Source organism: Cynara cardunculus (assembly GCF_001531365.2).
Source record: "Cynara cardunculus var. scolymus isolate 2C chromosome LG 7, CcrdV1, whole genome shotgun sequence".
NCBI lineage: Eukaryota > Viridiplantae > Streptophyta > Magnoliopsida > Asterales > Asteraceae > Cynara > Cynara cardunculus.
Genome location: NC_037534.1, coordinates 4,517,542 through 4,535,704, shown reverse-complemented (window position 1 = coordinate 4,535,704; position 18,163 = coordinate 4,517,542). Strand labels below are relative to the sequence as shown.

At 31.7% G+C, this 18,163-nt stretch overlaps 1 protein-coding gene across 1 annotated transcript; it reads left to right on the top strand.

The window, feature by feature from the left end:
• Positions 1–15,851: 15,851 nt before the first annotated feature.
• Positions 15,852–17,948, top strand: LOC112515072 (F-box protein At1g47056-like). The gene has a single exon (XM_025121713.1). It carries the CDS (start codon positions 15,866–15,868, stop codon positions 17,516–17,518), a length of 1,653 nt encoding a protein of 550 aa, XP_024977481.1. The 5' UTR covers positions 15,852–15,865; the 3' UTR covers positions 17,519–17,948.
• Positions 17,949–18,163: the final 215 nt, after the last annotated feature.

The following is an 18,163-nucleotide window of genomic DNA, read 5'->3' as shown; positions in this document are numbered from 1 at the left end:
CGGAAAATTTCATTCATCTTTTGTATGATGGAATGATCCTCATTTCATCATAAGGGGGAGTATATGTAATATGAATGAAATATTCATTTCCGAACATTGTTAAAGGGGATTTGATGCAAATATCAAGGGGGAGTAACTTTCAGAAGTGGCAAAAGACTCAAAAGAAGAAGTGCGACTGAAGATGTTTAAAGAATGATTATTTGTGTGCTTCAACGACTGAGGGATATTGAATGTGAAGATCATTTTCACAATAGTTTACTGAAGAAGTGTTTTMTGAAGATTCTTTGAAGATCAAATCTTGTATAGTATTTCTGAAGATCATATTTGTTATACATTGTCAAAAGAGAAGATCACCGTGATTCTACATTCGAGTGGGAGTGCTAGAAGATCTTTCTCAACAGTAGATCGTTTGAAGATTACAAGCTGAAGATTTCATTTGAAGATGACATTTTGTGCATATTGTTTCAAAGTTCAAACAGGACTCAACGTGCAGAATTTTCTTTCAAGTCTGAATACAAAGGGGGAGAATGTTAGGACTGAAAAATCAGTATTAATTGTATTCGCCTTGAAAGATTAATTTTAGTCTCTAATTGTAAAGTCAGCGTGTTTGACTTTCTTAGACTAGTTTGACTTTGACTTTGTATTAATATGTTGACCATATAAATAGGGTGGTAATCTTTGTAATTAGTGGAAAGAGGAGCCTAATTGTAATATTCAGATTCATAATTGAGAGGTTTGACTGAATTGAGAGGATTGACTTTCTCTCTCAATATTCATAAAGTGTTCTTGAATGTTTATCCATGAATCTGCCATTGATGTGAGCTTAATATGAAGATTGATCAGTGATTGTGGACACACAAAATTACTTCGTTATTATACATAAATTAAATTATAAAAAAATTGGATTAAAAAATTGCACAAAAAAATGAGGAATTTCAAATAGTTAATTTGATACTAATATCGATATATTTTTTGTCAAATTTTTATGATATCGTCAAAAATATATTTGATTCAAAAATAAAAACATCATCGTTTTCTCAAAATCACATAAAGCCATATTATAACATCGACTGAGATAAAAAATAAAATGAAATATTAAAAACACGATGTATCTCGCTGCATTGCGCGAGTACGCTTCTAGTGTATATATATAAGCTTATTTAAGGGAGAACTGACTAATTTATGGTAACCGTGAGATTCAATCTTAACCACAAATCAATAGATAAATTAGAAAATTTATAATTTTGATAATTTTGAATTAAAATTTTAATGCAAGGACATTTTAGATATTTTTTTTCTCCTCTCTCCTCTCTTCTCTCTCCATCTCTCGTCCTCCGGCCACCGTCCTCCGGTGATACCATTGTGATACCTAAAAATATTGATTCTTTTAAACAAAAAACACAGTGTGCTACCCAAGCACATATAAGATGCATTGTAATACCACTGTGTTACATCTCCGATCGACCACACAAATGACCTCAGTGTGATACCCAAACACATATAAGATACATTGTGATACCATTGTGGTATCACCGGAGAACGGTGGCCAGAGGACATAGAGAGAGAGAAGAGAGGAGAGGAGAGTTTTAAAATACCTAAAATGTCCTTGTATTAAAATTTTAATTCAAAATTAACAAAATTATAAATTTCCTAATTTATCTATTGATTTGTGGTTAAGATTGGACCTCACGGTTATCACAAACTAATTAGTTCTCATTTGATTAGGCTATATATATATATATATATATATATATATATATATTGCATTTTTTATTTTGATTAAGGGGTGTTTGGGATTGCTTATAAAAATAGTTTATTGACTTATTCCGGTGTGGCACCGGTAATAAACACTTTTGAGTGTTTGGATAAACAACTTATACCGGTGTCAAACAATAAGTTAGAGTCTTCTGACTTATAATAAGTTGATAAGTGATTTTATAGAAAAGCATAAGTTATTTCAAATAAGCAATCTCAAACACCCCCTGAATTCTCTAATTTATGTACTCAAAAAATTTACATATTATATTATGTTTACAAGCGAAAAGGGTTTTTCAGCTTCTGGTGTGAAGTGCGGTTACTTTTGTATTTCTCAGTCTTTGATTAGTTAAAAAAAATGTGGGTGATCATGGGTTGGTTGGTGTGGTGGAGCCTTTTAAGATTTCGATGTCCTTGTACTGGATTTTGGTATTTTTCGAATCTGTTGTTTAAGGTTGTGTTTATGTTTTGTTTGTGTTGGAAATGATGGTGGCGTAGTTGGATTATTTTAGCTTGCTATGGTTCGGTTTCGTTTCTAGCATGTTGTTTCGAGAAGCGCTTGAGTTTTACTTCTTGTACTTACGGCCATCTTTGTAATGTTTTTCTCCTACGTCGTGATTTTGCTTTTTTTTTCTTTGTTGTTTGATGGTTTTTTCGGGGTTTTGACTGGTTTCTAGGTTGTTTGTTTTTGTTGTTCTTGTTTTTGGTGTGTTGTTGGTCAGGGTTTTATGTCTTACAAAAAAACACGGTCACTTCACTCTCATTGTTCTCTTGGTTTTCTTGGTAATAAAATATTTCTTGTTCAAAAAAAATTCCGATAGAAACTTATGCTTTTAACCATGGTTTTTATGGTGCTATGTTTAACTAAGTGAGTGAGTTAGGGGTCGTTTACCAAACACTTACCCGGTAAGTGCTTACTGGCAAAAATTAACACTATCATTTACTTACCGGGTAAGTTTTTAGTCCATCAAAACGACATCGTATGCAACAATTTACCCAATTAGCACTTACCGTGGTAAGAGTCGTTGCCCTCACTTACCGGGTAAGACTCTTGGTCATTGTCTTGCTCTTACCGGGTAAGATATTTGATTCTTACCATATTCATCCGATAATGTAATGTGATTTGGTAAGCGCTTATTCGGGTAAGCATTTGGTAAACGGCCCCTTAGTTGTACATTTATATTGTTAGATATTTAGTTACTGTTATATATAAGAGATGTTATATTGTATATTTAAGACCTGATCAGTAATAAGATAGATACATATGGTTTGTCGCATATTTCCTTCTGTTTGTGTTATATTACCTAATCATATGGTAGTTTTTAAACTACTACAGTAGATTAAGCACTTTAGTTAATCTTAACCAATCCTCTTGTAGATATATTTTTAGGAATATCCAGTATTGCCATATACGTTACTATGTTACTGTTATATATGCATAATAAAAACAAGTCCGGGATGTTATTCAGTCAGTATAATGATAATCAACACGTCTACTCATTGGTTGAAAAGTCGTTGGCTGCAAGAAGTTCAAAAACATACATTTTGGCTTTAACATCTTACTGGGAACGTGAAGCAATAGATTTTGTGATTTTTTTTTATTCATAAAAAGCAGCTTAACCGGTGATACATATAAATACAACTGCTATACACATTTTGGTTGTTGCATTTCAAAAACAATTCAATAGTTTAGCTGCAAACCAAACGACGTTAATTCGCTATTACATCTGTGAATGTTTAGCAGATAGTTCAATCAGCTAACGTGTCTTGTTTTGAGTTGTAACATATATGAAGTAAATATGTTGTAATATTTACTGAATCTTATTATTATTTTATCAGTTATTGTTCTGTTTCATTGTGTGATACAATATCATCATTTATAACATCGTTTAACATGTTCTTTTATTAGAAATCTCATAATATTGCATGATAATTAAAGAAAATGGTTTTTTCTTTTTCCCTTTTTCTTTTAATTGATAATATCTAGTAAACATTCATGCGAGTATTAATCCACCGGTTCTTATCTTACGATAATCAAACATCGTTTCCGAAGGGACTAAAGTGAGCTAAGTTGATTCTAGGGGGTGCTTTTTGAAAAACTATAAGGGGCATTTGCAGAAAACATATAAAGTGTAAGTCAAAAATGTAAATAAAACAAGCAATAAATACACAATTGATTGTATTCATTTTATTTATGATAAAGAAGACATTTACCAAATTTTTTATTAAGTCTTGTATGGATAAATTTGTCTGTTTGAATAAATGAGTGTTGTTGTTTACTTTTTTTATCTGAACCAACAGTCTGAACAACATAAATGACCGATTTACCCCCTAATATTAATTATTTGAACATCAAAACAAAAAAAATCATAAAGAGGCCGAAGATGGGGTGTCTCATATGGGAAGGAGGCGGTGCTTTAAATAAGGAGTAGAGGTGTCATTTTTTTGGCTAAATAGGGATAACACACCAATTCTATTTGTGCGATTAAGCCATGTTCTGTGCGAATAAGCCGTAAGTAAACAACTCAAATGAGCTATGCGAATAAGCTAAATAGACCAATAAGCCTAATTAAACCGCAAATAAACAGCCCCAAATTCAAATATATGGTAACAAACTTTATTAACTTTAGTATTTTTATTGGATTAAACATAATTACAACACCCAATGTATTTTTAAATTTGATTATTTTTGCAACTTTCCTTAAAACAATTATGGCAAAAGGTTGTTTGTTAGTATATACTTGGGATGTCGGGTTATGTTATACTTGGGACGCCAAATACTCGAGCCACCGAGATTAGTTACAAGTGAAAATCGAAACTATGTTTCAACGTATCTGGTTCGTTCATTTTACCCTTGAAACATGGGCGATCTATTACCATCCAGTACGTATTCACACAGTGCATACAACACATCAGTGTAGATATTTCACATTGTTTTTAAGCATGAAATGTATTTTTCATGATACTATGTATAGAAACATGCTTCACTTACTACAATTATATGATTTGAAATGTATGTTATTAAAACTCATGATCTCACAAGACATTTGGTTGACTGTTTTTTATTATAAAGATTATACATCTATTTCAAGATTAGACGATCATGAGATTTCGAAGGTCGGGAGCAAGTTTAAGTATCGAACTATATTTTGCAATAATTCTGAAGTTGTCGTTGCACCTGTACTTTAAGGGGTTGTTTGTTTACCTCTTAATAGTTCTATTAAGATGCAGTTTCTAAATCGTTAAGAGATGAATCTTGTTTCGCAAAAAAAAAAAGTTTGACTCTTATTGGTTCTAAAACTTTCTGAATAATTTTGAATCATGGGCATTCCTTAACCATTCAGTGCCTTAATTTCATTGTAAGCAATTACCAAACAATTATATTTCATCTTGCACTATATCATGAGAGCTTCTTAATCATTCTGATCACTTAATTATTCTGCACCAAACCATTCAGCAACTGTCAAACAACCCCTAAGAAAGAGAATATCTGCTGCATTCATGTTGTTTGATAGAAACCAAAGAATTTACTTTTTTTTATAGACGTTTGGATTGTTTATTTGGATTATCTGATTATAGCCTATTATACACCCTTTTTAATGCAAATAGGGAATATACAGATCAGGTTCTAAGTCGATAATAATATATATTAAGGGGGAAACAAATACAGATTACGACAAACCAAATATTATTCGTAGTGTACTATGTTATCATATATTCCATAAAGGTTGTTGGTCGATTATTATAGTATGATGTTGATTATTAAAGTTGAAATCCGTTAAAAAAGTAAAATAAAATCAGTTGCATGATATAATTCGTTTATCCAAGAAACCCTAATTTGGTGGAAGAGTACAAAACGATTAAAATAAGATTCCCGTACTTCAAAAGAAACAATTATAGAAGCGGTTTTGTTTTTTATGAATGGTTTTATACCACAGACGTAATCGGTGCTAACGAGTCAAATCGAGTCGCAGATTGTTTGAGAGCTCGACTTAGAAAATGATCTAAGATTCAAGCTCGACTAGGGCTCAATAACTCAAAATAATGCTTGAGATCATGTTGAACATTTTTCAATGTTCGAAGTAAAAATCTTCAAAAGTCTATGCTCGAAATAATCGAAATATTAGACAAGCCGAGTCGAATATTAATGTTATGAAATTCGGCTTGTTAAATTAAACAAGCTTTGTTTTTTTTTTTTTGATCGAGATGAACTTGAGCTCGATAAACTATTAACAGCTTGATTCATTAGCATATATATATATATATATATATATATATATATGCATATATGTATGGTTTATACGATAAGAGTAACCAAACAAAAGAATAAAAGTTAGTCAATTCCTTTGTGATTATACACTAAAATCACATGTGATTCACGTGATTTTGATCGTGACATTCTGTAGTGGACCACCTCGTCTGCACACCCTTGCGTGTCCGTTAGTATAAAACCACATGTAATTTTACATATGATTTAACTGTTTTCATGTTCTCGTATTTGGTTACCATTCTCGTATTTGGTTATATATATATATATATATATATATGGTTGGGTTCACGTGAGACCAAGAGTTTTTAGTGAGACCCGTAAGATCAATTTATGTTCATTGATCAACTTTATAAGCTAATGATCTAATGGTCTAAAGTGACGTTTATAAATGTTCAGATTATCAAATTATAGATCTAATCTAAAGGTTGATAATTGATCTTACGGATCTCACGAAAAACCCTTACTCTCACATGATCCCAAATATCTTTCTCTCTCTCTCTATATATATATATATATATATATTGTTTGTGTATATTGTATATGTGAATGTGGGTGCAGTGTGTATCGAAAACAGAACGCCGTGAGAAGCCCGGTCCCTGTGTGTTTGCCTGCATTCTTCTCTCTTTATGCGCGCCGTACGCTTTCTAGCCTTCTGTTCCCTTTTATATGCTTTTTACTGTTACTACACATTAAATTTATTTATGGTAAAATTATTTTAATTAACAATTACTATGTTTCTATTCTTCTAGCTATTTATGATTTTAAATTTCTTTTTAATTGATAAATGTCTTATAATTCGAAAAAAAATAACTCAATTAATTAGATATATATTTTTTGGTTTTTATTAATTAAATTAAAATTAATGATCAGTTTGGGACGAACTTAAAAAAATAATAACTTAATAAAAATTATATTAATATCCGAGTTATTATTGATAAAATATAACTACTATTATTAATACTAAAAAAATACTCACACAGTGTAGCGAGATACATCTCGATTTTAATGTTTTATTTTTTTTATCTTTGTCGATATTATAATACGATTTATGTGGTTTTGAGAAAGCGATAATTTTTTATTTTTGAATAAAATATAAATATGAAAATATTATAAAAAAATTTAAAAAATATATTGATATTAATACCAAACTAACTATTTAGATTTTGTGTGTGTGTAGTTAGATTAATTCATTTTCTTATTATAATTTAATTTAAGTTTAATAATATAATTTTTTTTATAAAGATAATAATTAGGTATTTTATTAAAACTCAACAATTATCCTAATTATATTTTAGATTTTTTATATTTAAAATGAGATGTTTATCCTCTATTTAATTATGTTTAAATTCGTTAATTATGTTTATCTGTAGTTAGTTACACGAATTTAAACATAGATCTTTTATAAGTTATGCTTACGCACAATTTATTTGTAATATTAAATTTTAAGTAATATGTATTAATAAACAATAATTCATGCATAAAAAATAGTTTTTAAAAATTTTTAACAAATGATTTATAAATATAGTATAGATAATATTTTGTATGTGCTAAAAACTGATAGTGAAGTTGACAATTCTTTGAAAGAAAACTAAATGACAAACACATAATATATCTTAGTGTATGGTTTGGAGGTGGACTATACAAATACATTAGAGTAGATCATTTACATGTTTGAATTGGATCTGGGTCGGGCTTTATCTGTTTTTTTGTCCAACGGTTTTAATATGGTAAAACTAAGCCCGTTTTTACGGGCTTAGAAACTTATCCATATCCCCCCATGAACATGTTGGACTTGCCCATGGGCTAACAGACTTAAAAATCTTGTTATATTTTTATAAAAATAAACTTATATAAAATCATAAGTTGTGTCAAATAATTCAAAATACATAACAATTTTTCCAACTTAAAATTTGACGTAAATACATAACAATATACATACTTTACAAATAAATTGTTTCACTAAATATCAAGTATCAATGAAGAAAATGACTAAATAAGATAATAAGGAATTCATCAATTGAAGTAATTATATTTTCAAAATTAATATTTTATAAAGAATGTTATTATCATGAAGTTTAATTATAAAAGTTTATTATTATGAAAATATTAATGGGTCTGGCGAGCCTGCCCAAATATTTTTTTTCCATTGCCCATGTCCGTTTATTAATTTTAACAAGTTAGTTCATGCTCGCCCATTTTTTGAGAATGACAATCCAAACCCGCTTTTCTAGTGGCCGGACATGACAGTTCTAGCAGGTAATCCAAACCAACTTTTTTTTTAAAAAAACCCGCCAATATTATCAAAAAAACACCTATAAAACGAATACAAGCCCACCTAAACTTTATACAAAATGCAAATAGAGCCCCCAAAAAGAACAGGGACACCAACCCCAAAAACAACAACAATCGAAAAAGAGAGACAAAAAGTAAACACGACCACCACAAACGATCAAGAGAACCACCCAAAAAACAGACGATCTAGGACAAGAACGTTTTTTACATTAAGATCGACCTTCTAAGATGGATATTGGGTTGCAACACCAATATGGCAATTGCCCAAAAAAAACCTTTTGAACGATGAGCTAACTATTGGAATGATTAAAGCTGGATGTCAAAAGACAAATCCAGCCATGGAGGAGCCCGATCAGAGAACACCAATCTGATCATCAATAAGTTTTTTAAACCAATTCCCTAAATTGGGAATGGAAGCAAAATTTGCTTATTTTGATGCAATTCATCCTAAAAATTTAAAACTAATGATATAAGGTTGTAAATTAATGATAAGTTATTGACAAATTTAACAATGTAACACTTTGTTTGTACAATCATGAATTTTAAGCATAAATGGAACTAGATTCTATCCAAGGCATTGTATCAAATGGGCCATAAGGTTACCATGGCCCAATAACTAAAATGGCCCAAAAAAAGCCCATCAAAGGTTCATTTGTGTTCCATGTCCAAAATCCATTCAAATTCATTCCTTTAAGCAAGAATAAAGAGATAGCTTGCATGGAGCATATTCATTGAATGCATTGCAAGGAAAAAAATGCTTTTGATTTCAATACATCTTTAAACTTATTAGATTGTAAAATATGTGTTTGAATACAGTTATAAGAAAGAACAGACTCTCGAGTCGTGTTTACTATGAACTGAAACAATGCGTGTGTTGTTGAATCGTAATCCTAAAGAAATCGGGACTTCGAATTGCAACATACATGAGTAATTGGCAAATATTCTCCAAAACAAGAAGTTTACTCTTACTTACTGGTTTTGTAATGGGATAGCTGATGGTCAAAGAAGGTCCATGAAACCGGATCTATTATTCTGAAGGCTAAGAGATTGATTGGATTTCGAACGACTATTGAGAGTGTCGTTGTGTTCTTTGGCCAACGTTATTAAAATAAGATACCATGTTAGCATAAGTTAAGTGATTTAGTCAAAAAGATTCAAAGCAAATGACCAAATACCTGGTCTAACAATTTAAGATGCATTGATTATTCAAGACATAAAACATCTATTTCTTTACTTTTAAGTAGTTTATTTGCCTTTCAGCCCAACCTTAAGTCTTTCTATTATGTTGTTTTCCGTTTGTTGTTTTAAGGAGTTAAGTTAAGTGATTTACCTGTTCTTAGCACCAAAGGAATATGGCTAACATAAACTTGTGTACAGGTTGTTGTATGCTGCAACATTATGTTGGTGTGCGTTAATTGGATATGACTTTTTGCACAACTTTTGGATTCAACCATTAAGATTCTAGCTTTTGTGACTAGGGGATAAGATTTGGCTACTTTTTGGGAAGATTTTAGAGAGTTGTACCTGGTTGTACATAGGAGAATTACTTTAAAGTTTATTTTGTATTTTTTGTTTAACTTTACGTACTTTCGTAGATTTTTGTCTTTTTCCTCCTCTATCCTAGTATAAATAGAGTCTCTTATAACTTTTGTAATTCATTCGAATCAGATTACATCTGACTTAGTACTTTGATGCAAGTTTATTCAAGTACTTATTTTTATATTCTTGCACTCTACATTTTGTTGCTACAACATTGCATTATGTTTTTACTTCCTTTACTTTTCTTGCAATTTACTTTTTGCTATTTACATTCAGTCGTTTACTTTCAGTCATTTACATTTATTGTTATTTATTTTTTATAATGAGTAGCTAGTTCCATTAGCTTGAGTGTGAGACAAAATGTGAGATGTTAAACCAAAGAAAAGTGGACGTTGTTTTGCAATAACAATGTTCCACTATTTCATTTAAGTTTTATAAAAACCAATGACATTTCTTAACGAGTTGATCACTTTGAAAGTGTTAAAGTGTCATAGTCTTAGAGATAAACCATTGAATGAACGTTAATTTGAATGATATAAGAAATAGATTTAAGAGAGTTGTTGACAAAGAGATTTGTCATTTATATTTTTCAAACTAATTAACTTTCGACGGGTTGGTCACTTGTTAAAGTGTTAAAGTGCGGTAGATTCATAGATAAACTACTTAAAACACACACCAACTTGAATGATATGGGAATCGGCTCGAGAAAGTGATTTTTAACAAATATATTTGTTTATCCATATTTTGATGACACCATCATTGGTCCTCATACCACATAGAAATATAGTTTGAAAGCTATAATATCAGTGCGGTGGTGGAAGTCCGGAAGGAATATCCTCAAAATAGATGGTGGAATTCGTTATGGTTGACTGCATGCTGTAACATTTCTACACCATAGTCTGCTAGAATTTGTGTTTATATCTCATTACAAGTCTTACACTCATGCTACCTTATTTATTATGTTATAAACCATTAAATCAAACTAACCAAAGTCTTCAAAATCGCCATCCAAAATCATTTCTTTTGTTCTACTTTTTGTAAGCTTTTACTACGATCCTCGTAGACGATATTCAGTATTCTATGCCACTTTATTACTTGGAAAAGACGATATTAGACCATGCTATGTACTTGCTTTGTGGTTCCTCTTATCATATGTCTGTCGGTGCTTAAAACCCCCCTACCACAATCAGACCAAAATGGTAATAGAATAACGTATGAGTATGAAATTAATACCAACGACAATTCATGAGACCCTAGACAATTAATTCCATGCTTGCATGGAAACTTTTCCGTGGAAAAGTGAAATTGCTTATATGGATCAATTTATTTCCTGAACGAAGGTCTTTCGAAAAGTCAATAGATACAAAAAGATATAAATAAGATGCAAATTCAACTATGAAAAATAGTTTAAATATGCGTTTAAATGGGAAAGAGACTTTGTATTATATATACCATTCCAAATGATGTGTACCCAAAGTAATTTAAAACTTTGAAACTAGTTCTCGTATTATATTTCATTCGTTAAATAGAAAAGAATCTGTTATTTTTAACCATCTAAACTAAGGAGTGTTTAATCAGAGGTATTAAACAGTCATTACTGTGACTAAATATAAAAGAAATTGTAATACAATGGGCCCATTTTCCCATAATCCCAAATTTTCATGCGAGATTAAGGTCATGTTTGCTAGCAACTTACTGAGACTGACGACTTGTTCAGTCAACTATATATGATTGTTTGGTAGTGACTTAGTGATGCAAAATATGATTTATTCAGTAAACTTCTAGGGTGGAGCTTTATGCAGACAGTCGAGTTTTTTCAAAACATGTATCTTCCAATTAAAAAAACATGTTCCTTTTATATATGAAAAAAAAAATCTTGCCAAACAAAAAAATTTCCGGTCTATCCAGACAAATTAGTTCACATAAACAACTTTATCCATACAAGGTTTAGGGGTTTATCAAATTTTTTATTAAGTCTTGTATGGATAAATTTGTCTGTCTGGATTGTTTACTTTTTTATCTGAATCAACAGTTTGAATAACATAAATAACCGATTTACCCCCAATATTAATTATTTGAACATCAAAACAAAAAAAATCATAAAGAGGCCGATGATGAGGTATCTCATATGGGAAGGAGGCGGTGCTTTAAATAAGGGGTAGGGGTGTCATTTTTGTGGCTGAATGGGGACAACACATCATTTATATCTGTGTGATTAAGCCATGTTATGTGCGAATAAGCCGTAAGTAAACAACCCGAATGAGCTGTGCAAATAAGCCAGATAGACCAATAAGCCTAATTAAGCCGCACGTAAACAACCCTTTAATGAAAAACAAACTAAACAACCCCAAAACTGGGGGAATGAAAATACATCAGTCGTTTTCATTCTCGTTCCCTTACTTGAACCAAACAATCCTTAAATAAAAAATAAACGAAGATGTCTGTTTTGTAAATAACTGATAATACTGACGACCAATGAGTCGATGACGTGCAGTTTTTTTTATAGAATTATAATAAAAATGAAGGCGAATTTTATGTAAAGGAATGGCAGTCAACATATCATCAAAATTGAAAGTTCAAATGACTTCTTCTTGGTAGGCTGGTCAACGATCACGACGTCGTCTTAATTGTTCAAAAGTCAAATATCGATACTCCTTACCACTTACATTACACACAACTCATGTGATGCAAACTATAAGGACGGCAAACAAATTCTTTATGTATTTAATTAAACAAATATATTTATTATTATTAGAATAGTACTCGTGCAATGCAGTGAAACACATCTCGATTTTAATGTTATATTTTATTATTTGTCTATGTCGATGTTATAATACGATTTTATGTGTTTTTAAGAAAACAATAATGATATTATTTTTGAATAAAATATAAATTTAAAGATATCATAAAATTTTGAAAAAAATATATCAATGTTAATATCAAATCAACTATTTTAAAGTTTTTATGTAATTTCTTTTATTTTTTACTATAATTTAATTTAAATTTAATAACGAAATAATTTATTTTTGGTTTAATAATATAATATGTTATAAAGATAATAATTAAGTATTCTGTTAGAACTCAATAATTATTTTAAGTATATTTTTAGATTTTTTATATTTAAAATGAGATGTTTATTTTGTATTCGATTATGTTTATCTGCAGTTAGTTATACGAATTCATATATGAAACTTTAATAAGTTGTACTTACGCACAATCTACTTGCAATCTTGAGTTTTAAGTAATATGCATTATTAAACAGTACTTTACGCATAAAAAATAGTTTTTAAGAGTTTTTGTCAAATGCTTTATAATATAGTATAGATAAATAGTAAAGTTCCATTTTGGTCCTTCGTATTTGAAATTTTCAACGAATATCGTCTTTGAACTTAAAAAAATTCGGATTTGGTTATTTACGTTTTTCAATTCTCAAGGGTTTTGGTCTGTCTATTTAAGAGCGTTAGTTTTTTCCGTTAAATGAAGGATTTTTTTAGTCATTTTTAGTTTTATATTAAAATTATATATATAATACTTTTTCTAATTTTAATATAAAATAAGAAAATAGTAGGAAAGAAATAAAATACTCCTCATTTAATTGGACTTAACATAAAAAGTTAACAACCTTTAGACAGAGAGATAAAAACCATTGGAAATTGACAAATGTAATAGACTAAATCTTAGTTTTTGAAGTTTAGTGACCATATTTGTTAAAAATTACAAATGTTAGAGACTAAAATTAAACTTTAGGGACTGTTTGACAATTGCTGAATGGTTTTGTGCAGAATGATTAAGAGGTTCTCATGATGTGGTACAATGAAATTAGGGCGTTTAATGGTTAAGGGATGTCCATGATACAAAATCATTCCATAGGGTTTTAGAACCATTAAGTTGCAGATTTTTTTTGCCAAATAAGATTCACTTCTTAACGATTCAAATGTTACATCTTAATGGAACTATTAAGAGGTAAACAAACAACATCTTACTTAAAACATGTTAATTTGTAAGTTATTTATTGTTTTTAAAGCCATTTTTCAATTTGATATATTTCACAAATTAAATTTAAGTATCTTTTATACGTCATTTTCCTATTTAACTAGGTAATATAGCCTTTTACAAGGTTCAAACATTTTCGTGACAATTATTAAATTCAAATCAAGACGTTACCTTTCGAAGACGGACTTGTGGAGAACTTTGTATTTAATTTGGAATTGACAAACGGGTTTTCTCGAATGACGGCATTCGAGGCTGTCGATCGTTTTCTTTCTTTTTCCTTCAAAAACTTTCCAGCTACTGGATCTGCAAGCGGGTCAACAGCTTTTCTTTTTTGTGGGTGAGTGGTGCAGGGGGTTTAGTTTTCAACATGACTTGGTCTGCGTTTCTTTTGTTTGTTTTGTTCTGTTTGTTGGTTTCTTTTCTTACAAAAAACTAGCTCTCTCGGTTTCTCGTTCTTATTATAACTGGTTTAATAAATTTTCTTGATTGCTCTAAAAAGAACCCGTATTATAGAGTGTTTGACTAACGTCTTGTAAACACATTATTATGCGTCAATCGCTCTTGATTAATGCATATCCCATAACATTTAAAAGCACATATTAATACTTCTTAAGTACAACTTATTATAGCTTTATAAATGTTGCTCCGTCCCCACCATATCCATCCATATCTCAAACCCCTTATTAAAATCCGTCCTTCATTCAAATGGGAAAAATCGACAAAAATATTAAAAACCCGTGTATCATCAGATAAAATCCGGCACCATCATCTTCAAGATTAAATTAAAATCTCGTTGTATCTGATACAAAAATCTACTGACATGTCGTTTCACTTGGAATTTTCTTATTCAAATTTCATAAAATAGATGAGGTATATTTCTAAAGACGGAGATGGATAATATCTAGTATTATTTAGATTCTTAATGAATATGTATTCATATCAATTAATTGGTAAAATAGAGATTCATACAAATTAATCATGTATCAGGAGCCAAATTTGAACTGATGACATGAGGATTTTCAGTTATCTACTCTACCAACTGACTTATCCCGACTATTCGTGATGTATCAAGTAAAGCAAACATATCATTTTAATTACAACAATAGATTCACATCAATTATCACATGAGTACACGACATAACAAAATTGGTTTCCATTTTTATTACCAGAAGGATACTCGTACAATGCAACGAGATACATACTGATTTTAATGTTTTCGTTTTTTTTGTCTCAGTCGATGTTATAATACGGTTTTATATGGTTTTGAGAAAACAATAATGTTTTTAAGTTTTGGAAAAAATATAAATACGAAAATATCATAAAAAATGAAAAAAAAATTGATAAAATTTCTCCTTTTTTATGTATTTCTTTGTATTATTTTTTATTTTTGATTTAATAATATAATTTTTTATAAATATAATGATTAAGTATTTTGTTAGAGCTCAATAATTATCTTAATTATATTTTAGATTTTTTATATTTAAAATGAGATGTTTATCTTGTATTTGATTATGTTTATCTGCAGTTACTTAGATTAATTCAAACATAAAACTTTAATAAGTTGTATTCACACATAATTTACTTATAATATTAAATTTTAAGTAATATGCATCAATAAACAATACTTTACCCATAAAAAATAGTTTATAAGAATTTTTATCAAATATTTTATAATATAAATATAGATTAATTAAAAAAATAAAAAAAATGATATAATTATTTTATTATGACCTACTTTGGCACGGGAGCACCATTCCACATGGTCCAAATGAATCATTGGAGTCTTTGAAAAGCATAACATATGGGACTCACCTTCCCATCCCCAATCCGATGTCGAACGACGCCGTATTCATTCAAACCCGTTTGACGGGTCGTCTTCCAACCCGTTTTCCACGAACTCCCTCTTTTTCAAAATGCATATATATATTTATATTAACCTCATAAACCAAAACGGAAATTGATAATATTAAATAAAATAAAATAATAATTATTATTAACCGGACTCCTTCCACCTCCATGGGACAATCCTCCTCCTCCCTCTCGCCGTCGCCGCCGGGTTCAACCCACCACCTCCACCGGTCTGTTGTTCTCTCATCATCTTCCTCCTCAGCCGGATCGGAGGCTCTCGCTTTCAGGAACTCCAAGGAGGAGGTTTCTATTGAGTTTTCTGAAGATAACAGTTCTTATATCGACTATACATCTGAAATTCCCGATGATTGTTTGGCCGTAGTTTTCCAATTCCTTGGTGCAGGCGACCGGAAGCGATGTTCTCTTGTGTCTCGGAGATGGCTGCTTGTCGAAGGCCAAAGCCGCCACCGACTCGCTCTCAACGCCCAATCGGAACTCCAACCTGTCATCCCTTCGATTTTTTCTAGGTTTGACTCCGTCACAAAACTCTCTCTCCGATGTGACCGCAGATCCGTTAGTATAGACGACAACGGATTGATCCTTATATCTCTCCGGTGCCGGAACCTCACGCGCCTCAAGCTCCGTGGTTGCCGTGAAATTTCCGATATAGGTATGGCGGCGTTAGCGAAGAACTGCAAGGAGTTGAAGAAATTCTCTTGTGGATCTTGTATGTTTGGTGCCAAAGGAATGAACGCGCTCCTCGATAACTGTTCTTCTCTCGAGGAACTCTCGGTGAAGCGCTTACGCGGCATCAACGACGGCGGAGCGGCGGAGCCGATTGGTCCCGGCGCCGCTGCTATGTCTCTCAAATCCGTATGTCTCAAGGAGCTCTACAACGGCCAGTTCTTCGGGCCGTTAATCAGCGGTGCTAAGAAACTGAAAACCTTGAAATTGCTCCGTTGCTTAGGCGATTGGGACAGGTTGTTGGAAACGGTTGCCACTTCGGATAATTGTTTATCTGAAGTCCATCTAGAGAGGCTTCAGGTGAGTGATATCGGTCTCTCGGCGCTATCCAATTGTTCAAATTTGGAAATTTTGCATATTGTGAAGACTCCAGAATGCACTAATACTGGGGTTATCGCCATTGCTGGCCACTGTAAGTTTTTACGGAAGCTTCATATTGATGGTTGGAAGACAAATAGGATAGGAAACGAGGCTTTGATTGCCATTGCAAAACATAGTGCCAACCTTCAAGAATTGGTTCTAATTGGGGTTAATCCTAGCTCGATTAGTTTGGAAGCCATTGCTATAAATTGTCAGAAATTGGAAAGATTAGCCCTTTGCGGAAGTGAGACGATAGCTGATGGTGAGATTTCTTGTATTGCATCAAAATGTGTTGCGTTAAAGAAGCTTTGTATCAAGGGGTGTCCAGTATCCGATGAAGGGATCGAAGCTTTTGCTTGGGGTTGCCCTAATTTGGTAAAGATTAAGGTGAAGAAGTGTAGAAATGTGACATTTGAAGTTGGGGATTGGCTTAGAGCTAGAAGGGGATCGTTGGTGGTCAATTTGGATGCGTGTGCAGTCGAAACCGAAACCGTGGATGCAAGTGCTAGTGACAGTGGTGCACCAGAGGATCCAGTTGGGTTTCCGCCGATGATGAGCCATGCGGCTGTGGCTCAACCTGACCATCTGGCTAGTAGCTCTAGTAGTCGAGCTTCCGTTTTCAAGTCAAGATTTGGGCTTTTTGGAGGTAGGGGTCTTGTCACTTGCACTCTCAGAAGGTGGTCAAATGGTAATAGCAGTTCCAATGGCACCTCATGAACTGTAACCTTACTTTCTAAACAACACTTGCATTGATCAACACTTGCCTTTTTTCATGTTAATTCTGATTTTTATTCAATCACACTGCAATTTATTTGGTGCTTGAACTTTGTTTTGGTTTTCTTGCACTTCCAAATGACAAAGTCATCCACCAAAATGATAGCCGTATTCGGTGGTTCATCTTGGTGTCTTGTCTCTTCAATATGTTACTCTTTTTTCAAATTTCTCTTGGTTTCTTTCACAAATTTCTCTTGGCATTGTGCCCAAAACTTGTAATGAGTTATGAATATATGTTGACTTTGTATTTCATTTTCTTACATACATACATGATACATCTATCTTATTTTGCATGTTTCCCTGTCGGTTTAGTTCCTTTTTTGATCTTGTTATGTTCTTGTTTCTTGAATGTTAAATGGAAAGCTTTTGACCCAAAGTAATCAACTTTTTATAAATGTTCTTGCTTCGGTGGTGGTTATCGGATCCGGGAACTGTTTTTATGGCTTTTATGAATTGTAATTGTTTGTCCTAGTTCAAGGTGCATGCTTCATGTGAATCAAACCCCATGGCTTGTTAGGTTGCCAATCTTTATGCAAGTGTGAAAGAAACTTGTCTACAAGATGAAATTTGAGGTCATTGTGGTTCCAT